This window comes from Aricia agestis, chromosome 22 (assembly GCF_905147365.1).
Source record: "Aricia agestis chromosome 22, ilAriAges1.1, whole genome shotgun sequence".
NCBI lineage: Eukaryota > Metazoa > Arthropoda > Insecta > Lepidoptera > Lycaenidae > Aricia > Aricia agestis.
The window spans coordinates 1,954,910-1,974,252 of NC_056427.1; the positions used below are offsets into that span (position 1 = coordinate 1,954,910).

General features: G+C 39.6%; 1 protein-coding gene across 1 annotated transcript; it reads left to right on the plus strand.

Moving 5' to 3' along the window:
• The first annotated feature begins 395 nt into the window (after positions 1–395).
• On the plus strand, positions 396–19,182 carry LOC121737976 (sprouty-related, EVH1 domain-containing protein 1). Its single transcript, XM_042129729.1, has 12 exons — positions 396–732; positions 3,074–3,201; positions 4,396–4,469; positions 5,796–5,961; positions 6,693–6,781; positions 7,641–7,761; positions 8,379–8,446; positions 9,823–9,901; positions 10,200–10,275; positions 11,281–11,392; positions 15,841–15,929; positions 16,320–19,182. The coding sequence occupies exons 1-12, from the start codon at positions 713–715 to the stop codon at positions 16,441–16,443; spliced, it is 1,146 nt and encodes a 381-aa protein (XP_041985663.1). The 5' UTR covers positions 396–712; the 3' UTR covers positions 16,444–19,182.
• Positions 19,183–19,343: the final 161 nt, after the last annotated feature.

Below are 19,343 nucleotides of genomic sequence, written 5' to 3' on the forward strand. Positions count from 1 at the left end.
TGACCTGCCCAAATATAGAGCATCTATTTTTAGCAGCGAGGGCTCTACGACGTGAATGGTGCAAGTTCCATGCAAGTGGGACACACCACACCACTGCAATGATTTGACCTATTTATTTTTCAATGGTTGGCTGCATGAACGAACGGGCCCCATTCGAGCCTCCATTCAGTAACGCTCCAAGCCTCGAGGTCGACGTGACCCAGTTAAATTTTCGCTCCGTGCCGGCTTAAAACATAATTTTCGAGTCATCTAGAGTGTTCTGTGTGCGTTTTTCTTTGATATAAGTGGTGAATTTTATAATATAACACGTTAGTTTTTCGTTCAAAAAATATAAAAAACTGTGCGCTAAAATTGGTGAATAATGAAATTCATTCAAAAACCCCGCTTATAGCGAAATTTAATTTGACAATCTCCGTGATTGGCTGCCCTGTCAGCGCAGCTCTCCGATTTGTCGATCCCGGTACCGTGACGTAGACGGCCAATCGAGAGCCTCTGGTCTGCACCGCCGCACGACCCCCGCGCCACCTGTCGCTCCGGTACTTTGCGTTCATTGAAAACCTGCCCGGACTTTATTATTGACGCACGCGCATTGAGGCCCAACAAAGGGCCGAATTAGGAACGGTTTGTAAGTGAATCTGATGTATTTATGTTATAAAAATGGTGAAATCTGTGAAGTGGCGAGTAGAAATTAGAATATTCGACGTGTCGAATCATGACCGAGGCATCTGAGAAGTAAGTATTCCTCCTGTTACATAGTTTTAACGAGACATGTTTCGCCCAGTTAGGAGTAGGTAGGGCCCTACCCCGGCCATTTTTCTAGCTCAAAATGTATGTAATGTGGTGAATAAAGCGTTAATAATGGGCTCAATGAGTATAAGAGACATCGTGGGCGTACTAAATTGGTCACAAGTTGCCTTACATGGCAGATATTGGTGCATAGACCGCCGCCCTTTAGGCCACCCTATGTGCTTCGTGTATAGATATAATCAATGAGCTAGTGTTCATTCACTATAAAGTACATAAGTAACACTATTCCGGGCCATTTGTAGACAGCTTACAGTCGTTTTCAATGATTCATTCTGCAGCCTGAATGAATAATATAATGGCAAATTACGCGATGTAATGCTTAGAATTATTTTTGACAAAATTCAAGTATCAAAAAGATTTGCGCCGTACATACTATACTTACACATTTTTTTTTAATAAAAAAAAGATTAATTAAAAAAAGAATATGTAAGTCTATAATACTTTAACTATGATGTAAGTACTTTTTGGTACTAAAATATTAAGTAATAAACTTATTTTATTATTAATAATGCTAATAAAAAAATGTTGTATTTTTTATTTTATCACCAGAATAACACAATCAATAATGTTTCTATAAAATATGAAATAAACTAGATATAAGTAACCATTATTTATCTATTTGCAAAGGATGTTTACTTAGATATTTTTTATTTAAAATAATATTTTATATGCTAAGTTTCACTAAATTTATTTCTTTGATAAAATTAAGCTAGTCAGAATATTTTTTTTCTTTTACATATTAAGTATTAGTTTTTGAGCAACATACAATAATAATATCTCCAAGGAAACTTCAAAACATATAAAGTGTAATGGGACTCAGTCAGAGTATTAATGTTTAATTTTTTTTTCTTAACATTACTTTCTCTATGGTTATCAAACTTTTACATATAAGGGTGAAGGGTCATTCATAATTTACGTCACATGAATTTACAACATCAGCTTTCTAAATTTTGCTACAATGTCCATATTATGGAGTGTAGATGGAGGAGAACTATCTCTGTATGTAAAAAGTGTCCGCTGAAATGCGTTAAATTAGGGTGGCGCTACAGTAGCAACAGGGTAATATTGAAATCATTTAGCAGCTTTTATTTCAGCTATTTTAGGTTATATTTTGATATACTTCAATTTATATTTTGTCACCAACGGCTACATTCATTCCATACCCTTTGCTGCAGCTAGCGCCACTCTTGAATTTTAATATCTTTGGCCACTTCTGAATCTGTTCAATTACGAATTTGTCAAGTAGCTACTATGTCCAGAATATCACTTGAGGAAAAATTTATCCCGAAATGTATATATATATATATATATATATATATATACACAATAATGTAATTTTTAACAATCAAAAATTTTATCCTCATTCATATACTCATTCATATACTTAATATATATAGTATTTTTGATTGTTAAAAATTACATTATTGTGTTGCTATTTTGTGGGAAATAAAATAATGTAGGTATTTATTTAATTAACGTATTTCACACGTTCGTTCGCATGAAATTAGCATAGAATTAAGTAATTATTTTGATCTATTGGTCATATTCATCAAGCATTACAGAGCATAATATTAATACACAGTTTTCTATTTTGTCATACACCAAGGAGTTGAGTCAAATTTACTTGACTTTAGTTTATGTTAATTTAATCGTCTGATGCTAGTTTTAGCAATAATGATCCATGCTTCGGATGAATGTCGGTCTTGCAACAGATCTCTCGCTATTTATGTCAGATCCGTCCCACTGGGTTACCAGAATGAATATTATAAAGTGTTCATGTTTTCTGCGCACATACTTGGGCATTATGAATTACTCTGTCTTGGTTTTAATGGTACTGCTCTCTTACCACTAACACAATCGCGAATCAAATCAAATAGATATCAAATAGGATTAATTGGTTCACTCGGGCACCAACATAAACCTACAATAATTTGTGTATTGCGCGCACTTTGGCACTATAAACCCCTTATCTCGTTGCAGTGAATGCCTGATACTTGCCCGTTGCTCGTTTGTACTGCGCTCACCCGGCCACTATTTGTGTATTGCGCGCACACCTTGTCACTATAAACCCTCTATCTCGTTGCAGTAAATGACTGATGCGGGCCCGTTGCTCGTTTGTACTGCGATCATACGGGCACTATAAACTACTATTTGTAGATTGCGCGCACAGTTTGGCACTGTAAGCGCCCTGTCGTTGCAGTGAATGCCTGATATTCTATTTGTGTATTTCGCGCACACTCCGGCACTATAAGCCCTCTCGTTGCAGTGAATGCCTGGTGCGGGTCCGCGCGCAGGTGATGTGCCGGGACGAGGCGACGGGCGGCTGGGTGGCGCTCGGGGGCGGCGGGCTGGCCGACGTCGTGCTCGGCCGGCGCGCCCGGCGACGGACCTCGGGTATGTTGATGACATAGTCGAATAAAGGTTACAAGGTTTGTTTTAAATTACTTATAAGGGAAAAAAAGAGTAAATGTCCGTATATTACAAAATGTTAGTTGTGTTCATCCACTCACGTCTTCAATTCTATTTGCCACCTAAATCCATTGTCGAATATATTGGACACGAGATTTTGTTTTCAAAATCTCGTGTCCAATATATGACAGACTACCTTATTTATTAATCACAAAAATAAAATAAATAAGGTAGTCTGTCAAAAAGTGAAGAAATTAAAAAGTGGCAACATCGTAGTGTCATCCCTATCAAATCAATCTAAGAAGAAAGGGATGACACTACGATGTTGCCACTTTTTAATTTCTTCAGACAATAAAACACCCAATATCTTCTTGGAAACTAAACTTCTTGCAACTAGATGTTATTCGCAACTGCGGTTTAAGCGTGAGGATGTAACAGACAGACAGAAACACTTTCGCGTTTATAATGTTAGTGTGATATACTATACAATATGATTTATTTGACACTAGACGTTTGACGCGGCTTCACGAAAAAAATTGCATAATATGTCCTTTCCCGTGGTCTATTTTACATCCATGCGGCATGCCAGACTACATTAAAATCGGTCTAATAGTTTAAGAGATTAGCGCGTTCAAACCAACACGTCGGCTTTACAACATCTATAATGTGCTGTCACCTCTCTTGCACGTTCTCTGTCACGCTAGATGTTTCCAGTATCATCGAAGAGATTGACGGGCCTACTTCTTTTGGTCGGCTTATGTCAATCCAATGTTAGCTGTGATCTGTCAACTGGATTTGACATGACGCGACCAAGGGACGGTAGGGTCTTTCGTGTTAAATGCCGTGTTAGAACTGACATATGACAGTTTTATCGTGACATTTGTAAGCTATTTCGTGACATTTGACAGCTGTTTGATACGACAATTGACACGATAGGCTACATAGCGCCAAACAATCCTCATTTACGTAGTAAAGTTCGACAAGGCTTTCAAATGAACGTGCGCGGGAACGCTGCTGGTGAAGGAGAACTGTCAAAAATGACGTTTTTGTATGATGGCAGCGTTAGTTCCTTTTTTCGCCACGTTCATTTAAAGCCTTGTCGAGCTGTACCACGACCACCACCTGCCTATGACAGGTGGCGGTCGTGGTACAGCATATATATCAACTTCTCTGTTTCAGTGGCGTGCGAGACCGCTACCTCGTCAGCCTCGCACGAGTACTACATCCACGGACGCCGGATCAGCGACAATGTGGTAAGTGGATAAAAAAATAACCAAAAAAAAATTACGTCATGAGTCATGACTCATGGCCATGACAGAAGCTTTTGTTAAAAAAAATTGCTAACAATTAAAGATACAGCTCGACAAGGCTTTAAATGAACGTGGCGAAAAAAATAACTAACGCTGCCATCATACAAAAACGTCATTTTTGACAGTTCTCCTTTACCACCAGCGCTCCCGCCCACGTTCATTAAAATTTTAAAGCCTTGTCGCACTTTAGAGCTCGACAAGGCTTTATGAACGCGGCGAAAAAGGAAACTAACGCCGCCACCATACGAAAACGCCATTTTTACATGTTTTTGACAGTTCTCCAGTCTCCTTTACCGGCACGTTCATTTATAGCCTTATCGAGCTGTAACCAAACTACACAAAAAAAATATGTCATGAGAAAAGGTTTTGATAAAAAAAAACTTTTGCTAACATTAATAATGTCGTAACTCCAGCGTCTAAAATTGTGACGTAATATGTGGACAACCCTCAGTGCCTACATTCATGTTTACAAAAAGTATTTTTTTTCAGTCCTAACTCCTAACTCTTTTAAGTAGTACATTATTTCAATTTACTTATTTCAATTTTGGTATTTTTTTTAATACAAGATCAAATTTTTTTGAACTAAGAAAGAATTGTGTTCTAATTTTTTTTTTGTTGACAAATACGTTTTAAATAATGTAACATTTAATTAATTACATAAAGGAACCCATTCTGAGTTTTATATTTTACATTTAGATTTTAGATCAATAATAATTTTTCTCATGCAGTGGCGTAACTATACCCTTCCTATGTAAAAATCTTTACATTACGTCAGACACCTACGATGAAAAAAAATCGTGCACTCGGGGAATGCCGCGGTAAATTGTATCAACTTATACGATTATAATATTATACAGGGTGTAACAAAACTAAGTGATAATACTTTAAGGTATGTACGTGTTCCTTGTAGAGAGTTCACTGTGAAAGTAGCAGCGCTGAAAGACCAAAATTTTTTTCACTTTTGTATGGGGAAACTTGTGACGCTCGGGCTAATTACCCATATAGAAGTGAAAAAAATGTTGGTCTTTCAGCGGTACTACTTTCACAGTGAACTCTCTACAAGGAACACATACACACCCTAATGTATTATCACTTAGTTTTGTTACACCCTGTATATACGTGGAGTTGCACACACACAAACATCGTGTCGAAGTCTGTCGAACTGAAACGTAGTTAGATGCACGGCAACGCGCCCGTTACCGTAACCACGGCAGTCTTCCAGTGCCACACGTATTTTTAAAGATTGACATCAATTTCTGATCTCCCCAGGTCGTGCTCGAATGCACGTTGATGCGAGACTTCGATTATCACAAGGTGATGCCAACATTCCACCACTGGGTGACAGACGGACGGAAGTTCGGCCTGACCTTTCAGACGGCGGCCGACGCGAGAGCCTTCGATAAGGTCGTGAGAGTGCTCACTGAGGGGAAATCTGGTGAGCATATTCTACCTAGATAACCAAGAAATTCCGTAACGAAAATAAACCTAACACATTATTTTACTTAGCCGGTTTTAGCACTACCAGCGCCGGGCGAGATTTCGTTGGCGCCCAGGGTGCTGTTTGCCTTCGGCGGTTCCGCCCACGCCAATGTGGAATTTCGTGCGGACCGACCATTTTCCCCCAAAATGTAGTCAATGTCCTTCCCCGTGGTCCATTATCTGAGCCTAATTACATAATTTTTCATCATATTTTTCGTGATTGAGGTTAGTCGATAGTGTGTAACAAAAATAAGTGATAATACTTTAGGGTGTGTACGTGTTCCTTGTAGAGAGTTCACTGTGAAAGTAGCAGCTCTGAAAGACGATTTTTTTTTTTACTTTTGTATGGTCAAGGGCCGGAGCGTCACGAGTTTCCCCATACAAGAGTTAAAAAAAATTTTGGTCTTTCAGCGCTGCTACTTTCACAGTGAACTCTCTATAAGGAACACGTACACACCCTAATGTATTATTACTTATTTTTGTTACACCCTGTATGATTTGTCATCAGAGTGACGGTAGGGCCTTTCGTGAATGTCGTGTCAGACAGACATGACAACTATATCGTGACATGTGGAAGCCATTTCATGTTTGACAGCTGTTTGACACGATAGCGCCGGATACGGCTACATAGCGCCAAACATCCCTCATTAAATTCAGTAGTACTATAAGTATTGATGTTGTGTGCAGGCTGCAGCGGTCTGTGGCCGTCACTGCCGTACCCAGACGGACAACGACCGCTGGACAGGGAGGAGGACGAGGAGAACAATATATTTGAAGTGAGTATAAGTACGAGCTGTGCTTTAGCACTACTGGCGCCCTGAGCGGTAGCCCAACCGAGCTTTGCTCTAAAGCCGCTACTGAGTATGTCTTGTGGCGTGACCTGGAGGACCAGGGAGGACTGAGGTATGGGGTCATCCATAAAGTATGTCAAACCTAAAGGGTCCTAAGATTTGTGAAATTACATTTTCAAATGTAATAAATTGTAAATATTAATTGTTAGATGTAAAATCGTATGTTATACCAATTTGACCATCTGTGACAAGGTCTAAAATCATGAAAATCGTGTGACGTACTTTATGGATGGTCCCCTAAGAGCAGTGCCGGGTTTAGCTCCACTAGTGCCCTGGGCGAGATTTCAGTACAATCACCAGGCGCCCCTTTTTGTTTGCCTTCACCATTTCATCTGGCGCCCTGGGCGGGTCGCCCAACCGCAAGAATCTATTTTTCCGATGGAAAAGAAAGAGTAATAAGTAACCGGCAATAAAACATTTCCATTGCCGGTAATTGTTTGAGTTACTCTTTTAATTTGTTTTAAAGGGCAGGCCGAGGCTGCAAGAGCGAGGCCCCGATCGATTGCCCTGTTCGCCACCCCCCAAAGGACGCTGTTTAGGGGTGTCTCATTTGAGTACCTGATAGACGTACGAACTTAAAGTACGCGGGTTTTAAGTTCGTGAACTCGGCTCGCGTCGGTGACACACGACTCACGAGAATCGCTCACACTGGATTACCATGCCCCCAGGCTCGCGGCTCTTTGGTGACACACAGGCGATTAAGATCGTCGAGCCATAAGTCCGCGTATTTACTCGCACTTCTGTCATCCCTTTTACATAAGTAACTCAACAATTAATCTTTCAGTGTCTCGACCTGCCCACGGAGTCGCGCTCCAGCTCCGAGAACTCGTCCGCCAGCCGGGGCCGCTCGCAACTCTCGCAGACGCCCATACTCGCGCCCATCGCGCCCCGCCACCCGTTAGCAGGTACACATACACACACGAGACAGAGAGAGAGAGGAGAGAGGGACACATAAACGAACACACATACACACCCACGCACGAGAGAGAGAGAGACAGACAAACAGACACATCAAACTGACAACAGCCCTCTTTTGAAGAATTCGTAGTCGAATGGCAAAAAAGTAAAAACGGACCCCTTACGTGTGTACCTGTACACAGAGAGAGAGAGAGAGAGAGAGAGACATTAAACTTATAACACCCCTCTTTTGAAGGTTCCGTAGCCGATTGGCAAAAAACGGATCCCTTATGGATTCTGCATGCCTGTCTGTCCGTCCGTATGTAACAACTACTTTTCAGTGAGAATTTCACAACCAAGTCCTACTCGCACTTGGCCAATTTTAATTTGTAACCTACATTCAATTGGTGAAAAATGATATATAACGATTTGCTATGCAGATACTTTAAGTCTCGGACAGGACATGAGATAGTTTTTATCCTGGAAAATTGTATGTTTTCTGCGATGAAGTTTCGGCGCAACCAAATTTATAATAAGTTGGCTCTTCTAACTTGCGTAGCTATACTTGTCTTAGATACGCACCTGAATTTGTCGTAGTACGCCTCTGAACTCATGTTTGTTACAGACACGATGAACCCGCCTAACGATGCCGATGATTCTGATCAGGGTTGCCCCTACGTGCATCTACAGGCGGTGAGTAGATGATGATGATAATGAGAGTTTTTGGTATTTCATTTATCACCAGTAGGCTTAGCATGGTCACCAGTCACCATAGAAGCGGTTTCCTTCTTCGGACGAATAGACAAAATGACGTTTAAATACAAAGGTAATCCGCCATTTTGTCACTAAAATTACTAATATTTCCCGTTTGTAATGTTGTTATGGTAAGCCTGCAGATGCTGCAGATAGAGCCGTAGGGTCTTGGTGTCAAACTGACATGTGACAGCTGTCAAACAGCCTTCATAAGTCACGTCATTGACTTATGACGGATGTTTGACATGACAATTGACACGAAAGCCCCTACGGCTACACAGCTCCACCTGACAAATGAAACCCTGATTATTATGTTTTTATCCCTTACCAATATTTATGGTAGCGAACGACAAATTCAGTGGCGATTTCAAGGTCTTTCAAGGTCACGTGACTTTCCCAATGTTTTAGAGCAGTCATGGTTCCCCTAACCTTTTCAGAGCTATTACCTCTATGACTTAGAGAAACTGACCCCTCCCCCTTTAATTTTTTTAAAGAAAACAATGCTGCAATTAAAAACTACTTTATTTTAAGGTTGATTTTTTATTATTGTCTTAAATTCGCAAGTTTTCTAATAAATTAGGTTCAGTGACACTTAACGCGCATCTCATATCATGCTCCACGCTCAGGCGGTTTCTGGTATTTTTAAAAATGTTACCAGAGTTGAGAGGCCGCTCTCGCATCTATAAGTGGTAGCAATGGTACCAACATTTTCAGAGCTCTATCAGCAATGATAGGATATTCTGAAGCTGTACAGTCCAAAATGTACAGTTTATAATTTTTTCTGCCAATCTATCTATTTTAGGTATCACCTCCGTTTCCCTATGGAATAGCTATTTTACCCCCGCGGGGGTAATTACCCCCAGGTTCGGAACCACTGTTTTACGGCCGTTCCCAATATTTGATCTATCTCTGGTTTTGCCCTACTAGAGATAGGAATAGCTCACAATTGACATAAAATATATGTCTCTAATGTCTAATGTGAGTTATTCCTATCTCTAGTAGGGCAAAACCAGAGATAGATCAAATATTGGGAACGGCCGTTAGAGACAAGCCGACATTGCATTTGTACTTGTACATTGTACAGGTGCCGCTATGTAGCCTTAGGTTCGTGTCAAACTGCTGTCAGATCTCACGATATAGCTGTCATGTGTCACGATAATATGCCTATTTGACACGATAGACCCTAATCCCACATAGCAGCACCTGGTGACAAAATATGGAATAATATCACAAACATTAATTGACATAATCCGACCAAATCACGTAGATCTGTTCCTTCGATGGTACATGAGTGCTAAAGTGTGTGTACATTTCAGGTGCACGAGTACACGTATCCAGGCGGACACAGCGAGCGCTCGTCGCCTAATAAGCCGTCGCTGCTGCGACGGGATTCCGGTGAGTATAAGCGCACACACTTGGGCACTATATAATGTTAAATGATGAAATTCCAAAACAACCCTCGATTTGAAACTTATTGGTGATCAGCAAGCTGACTATTAGTTCTTATACTTACTATAATATTAATCGTTTTGATCTTTGTTTTTTTTAATGAAATAGTTTTTTCGACCTCTGCTGAACCCCCTACAGAAGCATCGCGACTCCCTAGGGGGTCGCGACCCACAGGTTGAAAAACACTGACCTATAGTTTCCTCGTATGTAACTTGCAACATAACATGTTAACTGTACGTTTCAGACCCGCTGAAGAAGTCGCCGCCACTGCCAACGAAGAAGGAGGGCGCCGCGCCAATACCCGCTAGGCTGAAGTGCAGGTAATATAACAATTATCTTTAAACATTAAAATACACCTTAATATTTTAAATTTCGCTATTCAATTAATATTACTATTATTAGGGTACCTCCTTGTCACACTTCGTCGATCCCCTCCCCCCGTTTAGGTGTGACATACTTTATGGATGGCCCCTTACGTATTACAAATTTTACAATTGACAGAGTGTGTTACGAAACTGCAACAGTATATTGGCTAGAATGTGTAAGGAATTTTGGTTGGCTACCGAAATATCATGTGGGACTGGCCAGTGTACATGTTTGAAATTTAGGAACACATTAAGTTTTTTAAACTGGCCATAGACAGACCGCAAGTTGCAGTCGGGACTTGGGACCGACTGCTCGAGACCGGTCGGAGCCGGACCGGTCGGGCGAAACACAGCGCAAGCACTGTTTCACGCCGTTTTTCTGTGAGAACGTAGTATTTCTCCGGTCGAGCAGGCCCATTCGTGCCGAAGCATGGCTCTACCACTTGTAAACGTTGTACGTTGTTTTCATACTAAATTCACATCCGCAATACACGGACCGCTCGAGCAGTTCTTGAACGGTCGGTCTCGACAGTCGACTGTAACTTGCGGTCCGTCTATGGCCAGCAATGGCGGCGCAAGGCCTAAATTTTATGTGGGCAAAATACAGTGTGTAACAAAAATAGGTGATAATACTTTAGAGTGTGGACGTGTTCCTTGTAGAGAGTTCAATGTGAAAGTAGCAGCGCTGAAAGACCAACATTTTTTTCACTTTTGTATGGGAAAGGGCCCGAGCGTCACGAGTTTCCCCATATGGATGATGCAAGAAGACGGATTTTGTTCAAAGATTTTTTTGATACTTGTAAATCCTAAAAAAACGCGAGGCCCCAGGACCGCTAGGCCGTGGGCGGTCGCCCACACCGCCCACGCCTTACGCCGCTTCCGAATTGGCCAGTCTAAGCCTGAAATAAACATATTTTATTGTAATTAATTTGTAAATCTATATATGTATGTATATTCCAGACACTGCCACGAGTGGTACATGGAGTCTGCGAACGGCGCGGGCGCGTGCGAGTATGCCCCGGACTGCTTCAAGTCCTGCATAGAGACCGTCACCTGCATAAAGGGCGCGCAGGTACACACACATTTTTTTTTTTTTTTTTTATGAAATAAGGGGGCAAACGAGTAAACGGGCCACCTGATGGAAAGCAACTTCCGTCGCTCATGGACACTCGCAGCATCAGAAGAGCTGCAGGTGCGTTGCCGGCCTTTTAAGAGGAAAAAAGGGGAAATAGGGGAGGGTAGGGATGGAAAGGGAAGGGTTATAGGGGAGGATAGGGAAGGGAATTGGGCCTCCGGTAAACTCACTCACTCGGCGAAACACAGCGCAAGCGCTGTTTCACGCCGGTTTTCTGTGAGAACGTGGTATTTCTCCGGTCGAGCCGGCCCATTCGTGCCGAAGCATGGCTCTCCCACGTACATGCACACACACACACACACACACACACACACACACACACACACACACACGCACACGCACATACTCACGCACACACACACACTCACTCACTCACTCACGCGCACACACACACAAACACACGCACACAACACAATACACTCACGCACACACACACACACACACGCACGCGCGCGCACGCGCACATACTCACGCACACACACACACTCACTCACTCACTCACGCGCACACACACACAAACACCCGCACACAACACAATACACTCACGCACACACACACACACATGAGAAAGAGAGTGACAGACGCACACTACGCAAAGGTGAGAGAGAGATAGTAGAAAGGATAAAGTTAATATACCTAGCGGAATAGAGCAACAAACTGTCAAACGAAACCGAAATTGCATTATATCGGTGTACAAATCACGTGTGCGTGAAAATGATGTTCCTACACACATTTTCTTAGGGCTCAAATTGTTACCGTGCCGATAAGTGCATACTGAATGTCACAACAGATAAAGAGTTCTGCCACTTCAAATCACGCATCACTTTCTACCACGCAGTGCGTCTAAACACACTAGGCCGAAGTTAATAATTATAATAATAATAAAAGCCTTTATTCAGATCTGCTTACTTACAATTTAAAGTTTCTAGACACTAAATACTAAATCATGGCTATCAAAATATTACCGCTTAAAGTGGTGCTAACTTAGATAGCAATATGTTATGATATAATTTATATCATACTATTACCCATCCTAAATAACAAAATTATATTTATTACTAACTATCCTAGGTATCTAATATTTGTAATTTGCTTGATCTCTGCAGATCAGTTTGCCAGTCGGCAAAGGCCTCCTCCAATCTTTTCCATTCTTGTCTATTCTGTGCTACTCTATGCCATGTCACTCCAGCTACTTGTCGGATATCATCATCCCATCGCTTTTGGGGCCTGCCCCTTTTCCTTTGCCCATCTCTGGGATACCATAGAGATACCATGTTGCTCCATCTATCTTTTTGTCTAATCATGTGGCCTGCCCACTTCCATTTTAGCCTTCTGATTTTGTTTGTTATACTTATCTGTTACTTTCTTCCTGATAACATAACTGTTCAGTTTGTCTGATTTTTTTGTTCCTAGAAGACTTCTTTCCATTGCTCGTTGGCATGTTCTGAGTTTTGAAATTGTCTTCTGTGTTAAAGGCCGTATGTGAGCACAGGCAGAATACAGGAGTTGAATATTTTGCTTTTTGTTTTTGTATGTACTTACAGTTTTGTCTTTCATTACCTCCTTCAGGCTCCAGTATCTTTTCCATCCGTTGGTTATTCTTCTGTCTACTTCTTTGCGTATGGGTTCGATAGGTGTTATCAGCAGTGGCGAAGAGTCCATATAACCCGATTCCCGTCGGCTTCCCTTAGAAAAATCGAATCTATGGGCCAACGGCATTTTTATTTAATAAATATTTTACATTCGATCTACTTAAAAACTTTGAATTCACAATGACATATTCAATAAACTTTTCTCTCACTTGAAATCAATAGTTTGAATTACTTAATAATATTGAATCGCCTACAAATATTATTACGGAAAAAGGTTAATTAGCAATGCACAAGTGCAAACGAGAAAGATGAGTCATGAAGTAAAATTGTTATTATTCGAATTTAATATGGCGGATAGTGTGTTTGTAAACAACTTGTTGTTCGTTTTGTTTGGTTTTGGTTTTGTTTGGTCGAATTTTATTTGTTTTAGAAGAGTGTCGTGAATTAAATTAATTTGTATTGTGATTTGTGAATTGTGAGTCGTACTGATTGTAATCGTGTAGTTCGGAAAATATGGCATTAATTCAGAAAGACTGTTGTCTGACAGATTATTTGCTGTCGATAGAAACTTTGTTTTCCAAACTTAGTTTTGAAAATAAAAAGCATGTCATTCAATTATATTTTGGTAAGTAGATTTTTTACTCCGGCTTCCCTTCCGAAAATATTCACCATGGCTCCACTGGTTATCAGTTGTCCTAGATAAGTATATTCATCAGCATATTCTATTTGTGTGTTCTGTATCTGTAAGGGATATTTCTCACTGTTTGTGATTAATTTTGTTTTCACAGGGTTTAATTTTAGCCCTACTTTCTCGCTTTCTTTTGATAATTCCTGTATCATTTTATTTATTTCTTGTGGAGTTTTGGCGAAAATCGCGATGTCGTCTGCAAATCTTAGATGGGTAAGTTTTGCACCGTTTATGTTTATACCCAATTTGTCCCAGTCCAGATGCCTGAACACTGACTCCAGCACAGCTGCGAATAGCTTTGGCGACAGGGGGTCACCTTGTCTTACGCCTCTGCGAATGCTAAATGGTTTGCTCGCCTTTTCTAGTTGGATTCTGGCTGTACTATTGTTGTAATTTTTTTTTAACATATGGATATATTTTTGTTCGACTCCTTGGCTTGCTAGTGAATTCCATAAGCTTGAATGTGATATAGAATCAAAAGCTTTACTATAATCAACAAAAACAATATAATAGGTAAGTTGATATTCACTGAACTTTTCTAGTATTTTGCGGACCACGTGGATGTGATCGAGGACTGAGTAGCCCTTACGAAATCCAGCTTGTTCGATTGTTTGCTGCTCGTCTAATGTTCTTTCCATTCTGTTTAGTAGGATCTTAGCAAGTATCAAGATTTTGTAGGTATTCGACATGAGGCTGATTGGCCTATAATTTCCTATGTCATGTTTGTCTCCTTTCTTGTGTAGTAAAATAATGTTAGATTCGGTCCATTGATGAGGTATAATTTCGGTGACCAGTATGTCATTACAAAATGTTTGTCAGTATAATTGTTTCCTTGTTGTGTTTGAGGATATCGTTATCTATGCCATCAGGGCCTGGTGCTTTGTCTTTTTTAAGCTATCTATAGCATTCTCTACTTCTACTTGCAATATGTTGGGAACGTTTAGGGCCGGTGGGCTGGGGCCTGAGAGGTTGTTGCAATTGTTGGTGGTCATTATATTGCTGTCTTCCAGTGTACTGTTTTCACATCCATATATAACATTTTGTAGTATTCTGTTGCAATTGACAGTATTTCAGACCTGTTGTGACATTGCTTTCTTGAGTTGTTTTTCATTTTTACTATCCAATCTTTAGAATTCTCTAATTCTTTGTAAGCTTTTTTGATGCCACCGGTTTTCAGTATATATTTTTCGATTATTTCCAGTCTGTTCCTTTTCCTATCCTTGCGCATACTCTCCTTCATTTCTTTGCTTATTTTTGTTATGAGTTTTCTCCTGTCTGAAGTATTTCTTGAACAGATTAGATTTTTCCTTTGCTCCAATAGTTTAATAGTGTTCGCAGTGAGTTGGAGCTGCTCTGTTATTGTGCGCTCATAATAGTTGTATTTTTCCTGAATATTTAGGTCTATGGTTTCTGACTTGAAATTATTAAATTTCTCCTTTAAAGTTCTCTTTTTTTCCTGGTTTGATTTCCGGTCTGTGTTTTCTAGGTTCTAGTGTTTTGAGTTCAGCTCTTATAAGTCGGTGATTGGTGTTGAAATTTAGCCTGCTGATACACACACTAGGCCGAAGTTACGCGGCGTAAATTCCGCATGATTACGTCCGGAATGTATTTTAATTTTTAAATTACCGATGACACACTATTCTGTCGCGTTCGGGGTTCCGTCCGTATTTTGTATGTAGGCCTGAGCAAGAGCCAAGAGAGATGTCACTATCAGTAACACTGCGTGGTAAAAAGAGACGTGTGATACATGACAGCAGCACTCTTTTTTTTGACGTCCAGTCGGCACGTGCCGCACGTTGACAATTTAATTTCATAGAATTCATGTTCAATCATGCTTGTGTAAGTGTATACGTACACATATTTTTACACACAGATGAAACCAATTTCGGTTTCGTTTGACAGCTCGAGATTGCTGCTCTATTCCGCTAGGTATATTAACTTTATGGTTTAAACACTTACTGATAGTGACATCTCGCTTGCTCAGCTCTTTGTTTCTCTATTCCGCTAGGTATATTAACTTTATGGTTCGTCACAACCTAGTGCCGCCACTAAAGATTAGAGGGAAATACAGCGGGCTTTTAACGAATATCATTTATATGTTCCAGTGCGTGATGTACCACTGCATGTCTGATGCTGAGGGGAACTTCAACCAGCCCTGCGCTTGCGGGCCGCCCGATACGCACTGCTCCAAACGGTAAGCGCTTTTGGTACCAGTGAAGCTTTGTAGCCGTAGGGTATGTCGTGTCAATTGTAATGTCAAATATTTGACACTACAATTGACACGATATACCATTATAAACATTGTATAATAACTACAAGTATAATAATAAATAATTTTTTACAAGCGTAATTAATTATCATATTCTATTTTTTGTTTAAAGTAAGAGAATTTTTACCATATTTGAGTTATTATACAGCTTAAGATAGTAATTGTCTAGATTCCTGTACAAAGATTCACTGCAAAATATTTACATACCAAAAAATATGAACGATTACAATTTAGTATGTAAATATTTGAAGTCGGTTTAGTTTTTTCATAAACAACAAGAAAGAAAGAAAATAAATGTTTTATCTCTTTTTCCAGATGGTTCGCCATAACGCTGATGTCGTTTATAATGCCGTGTCTGTGGTGCTACCCGCCGCTTCGTCTCACCCACCGGCTGGCCAAGCACCTCCGTTTAGCGGGGGGACAGCACGCGCCTCAATAGGGGCAAGCTCGTGGGCAGGCCAGTCCTCAGACTAGCCAGCTCACGAGGAGATCGCTTACTCTGTAAGTGGAGTTGTGAAGCGCACAGAAGTGTAGCGCACAGTAAGTTGTGAAGTGCACAGTAAGTTGTGCACAGAAGCGCTGTGAAGCGCGATTAAGTACTGAGAAGCGCATTGAAATGCTTTGAAGCGCATTGGATTGCTGTGAAGTGCACAGTAAGTGCTGTGAAATGCACAGGAGGTTAAAGTGGCTATAGCATGCATGAGAAGGTAAAGTGTATAAAATACACAGTAAGTTGCTATGATTTGCACAGGAAGGTAATGTGCTATGATTTGCACAGGAAGGTAATGTGCTATGAAATGCACAGGAAATTAAGCAGAGTATGCAATGCATAGGAAGTGCTGTGCTTTGACAAGTTGAAGAAACACAAGACAAGTTAAAGTGATATTTGAACTGCACAGTTAGTGAAGAGGATAAAATTTAAAATGTAAGACACGGACTAGTCAGTCTAAGTGGAATGCAAGTGAAGAGCACAGGAAATAAAAGTTATGAAGAGAGCAGAAAAGGTACAGAACAAAATTAAAATGAAGAATGTTATGGCGTTGGATAATTATAATTTACTGCCAAGGCGAAAGTCAAATTGACGCTTCAATGCAATGACATTGTAAGTGGCAAGCAATGAATGCACAAAGCGTCATGCGCACAAAAGTGCACAAAGTGTGTGCATTAAATGCACATGAACATAACAACTAGTCATATATCACAAGTGGTCGTTGCAAGTGTTGAACTTTGCAAGTGTTGAATGTTGCAAGTGTTGAATGTTGCAAGTGTTGAATGTTGCAAGTGTTGAACGTTGCAAGTGTTGAATGCTGCAATTGTTGAACATTGCAAAAGTGTAGGACAAGTGATACAAGTGTTGACCATGACAAGTTATAGTATCTAAAGAGGTTTATTATATTCACAAAACATAGATTATAATTCTTAAATAACAGGGGGCACGTAATTATTTTTGTCCCGCTAGTCGCTTGTCACTTAAAAACAGTGTGCAAGGCAGCAAATTTAGAAATCATGTTGTCCCGCTCACACATGTATATTTGCACGAAAGACGGAGATTATGCCGTCTCACTTACACGAATAGTGTGCAAGTGAGATGGCAACTTAGAGAAGATTTATATATCAAATCGCGTCATTTGTGCAAAATCAAAAGTGCTACTGCACAAACTATTGAGATATGAATCCTATCTTCGCGTACTTTAAATTTTACGCGAAAGAGGGAGATGCAAAGATAATTACGTAAGCTCCTAAGTATGTGTGTCTGTTTTTTACCAGTATTAATGTTTCATGGTCCAAAGCACGTCATATTTTATTTCTGTCTTCCATGGTTCGTTTGTACGGTCTCCGTACTTTTCAAGTTAACATATCTTAATGTTATTTTATTCGTTTTCAATATATTTAAATATGTTGTCTTATAATGTATATAGGCTAATGAGCTTGTGAGTTTCGCTTCGATGTGTATGCTAAACGCTTTTTAAGATGTCTGTATGCATTTTTAATATGGCTTAGTTACAAACGAGTAGTTTGGTCAACGAACAGAATTGATGTAAGTCATTCACGTATCTTATGTCTCACGACAGTCCCTTGCTAGACAAGGACAGATATTAAAAAGGTCAGTGACCTATTTTGATTCTGTTCAATGACCATACTATTAATTTGTTTGAGGTTAGTCGAGTCAACGGACCGACTAAACCTTAATCTAAGCTTATTGTTACGGGTTTATCGTTACCTGTGTAAAATATTTCTTTTCTCTAGCATAAGTATTTCGTAATGTCACTATTTAAACTAGATTTTAAACGATGTTGAAAATTTTGAATACTTATTCATCTAAATATGTTTTGTAATCTAAGAAATCATATTTATATCATTGTTCCTTTATCCAATGACCAATATTTTAATCTAATACGTTTTAGTTAGACATTGTTTTGCGCTCGTTGATCAAAACTACATATAAACATACCGTTTGTAAATAATACTAAAGTGTAACCCGTCAAAGTTTGGACTGAGAATAGGGCTCACTTATTCTAGATTTTCACGGGGTTATACAGCTTTGTGGCCATAATGCCTGTTGACATTGTAGCCACGAAGGTCGGGATCGTTATTCAGGAATTTTATAAACCAACGCGCGCATCTCAACCGCGAACTAAAGTGTATTTGAAATGTTAACCCAATCTCAAACGTTAAGTCAATGTATTGAATGTTAACTATATGAGAAAGTGTATTTTAACTGTTTTCTAAATATGAACTGTTAGGTCAATAGTAATGGAAATAATTGAAACTGAGAGATTATAGACATATGTATTTCCTTAGTGATTGGCTAACGCTGTGGTCGCTATTGAAAAGATAAACTTGTGTCGAAAAAGATTTAAGAATAAATTCATAGAATGTGGTGTATATTTGATCCCTAGAACCCTGTTCCTACTTAAAGGCAAAGGGTTGAAAATTAGGGGTAGCAAAATATTTCATTGAGATGTAAGGACTAAGGAACTGTGTGGCAGCTTGTCTCACAGATTTAAATAGATATCACAGAATATGATGTTTGAATATTTCCATTCTATTAAGCGGTACATTCCAGATTTTCTTTCTAGAGTAAGTGCAAATTAGAAATATAAAGAGACAAAATATGGAGTTTATGATATGTGTTTAGTATTTACAATCAAAATCATAATACGAGAAAAAATTATAAATGTCGTTACAAATAAATATATATGTATTAATATGAAATAAATAATCGTATCACACTGTTTTTTTTTTCATTTGCTACCCGTGTCTCAAATTTTTTTTGTGTTTGCCATTTTTCTTTATTGTGTTGGTAATACGAGACATCTAAATTTATAGCATTTTATC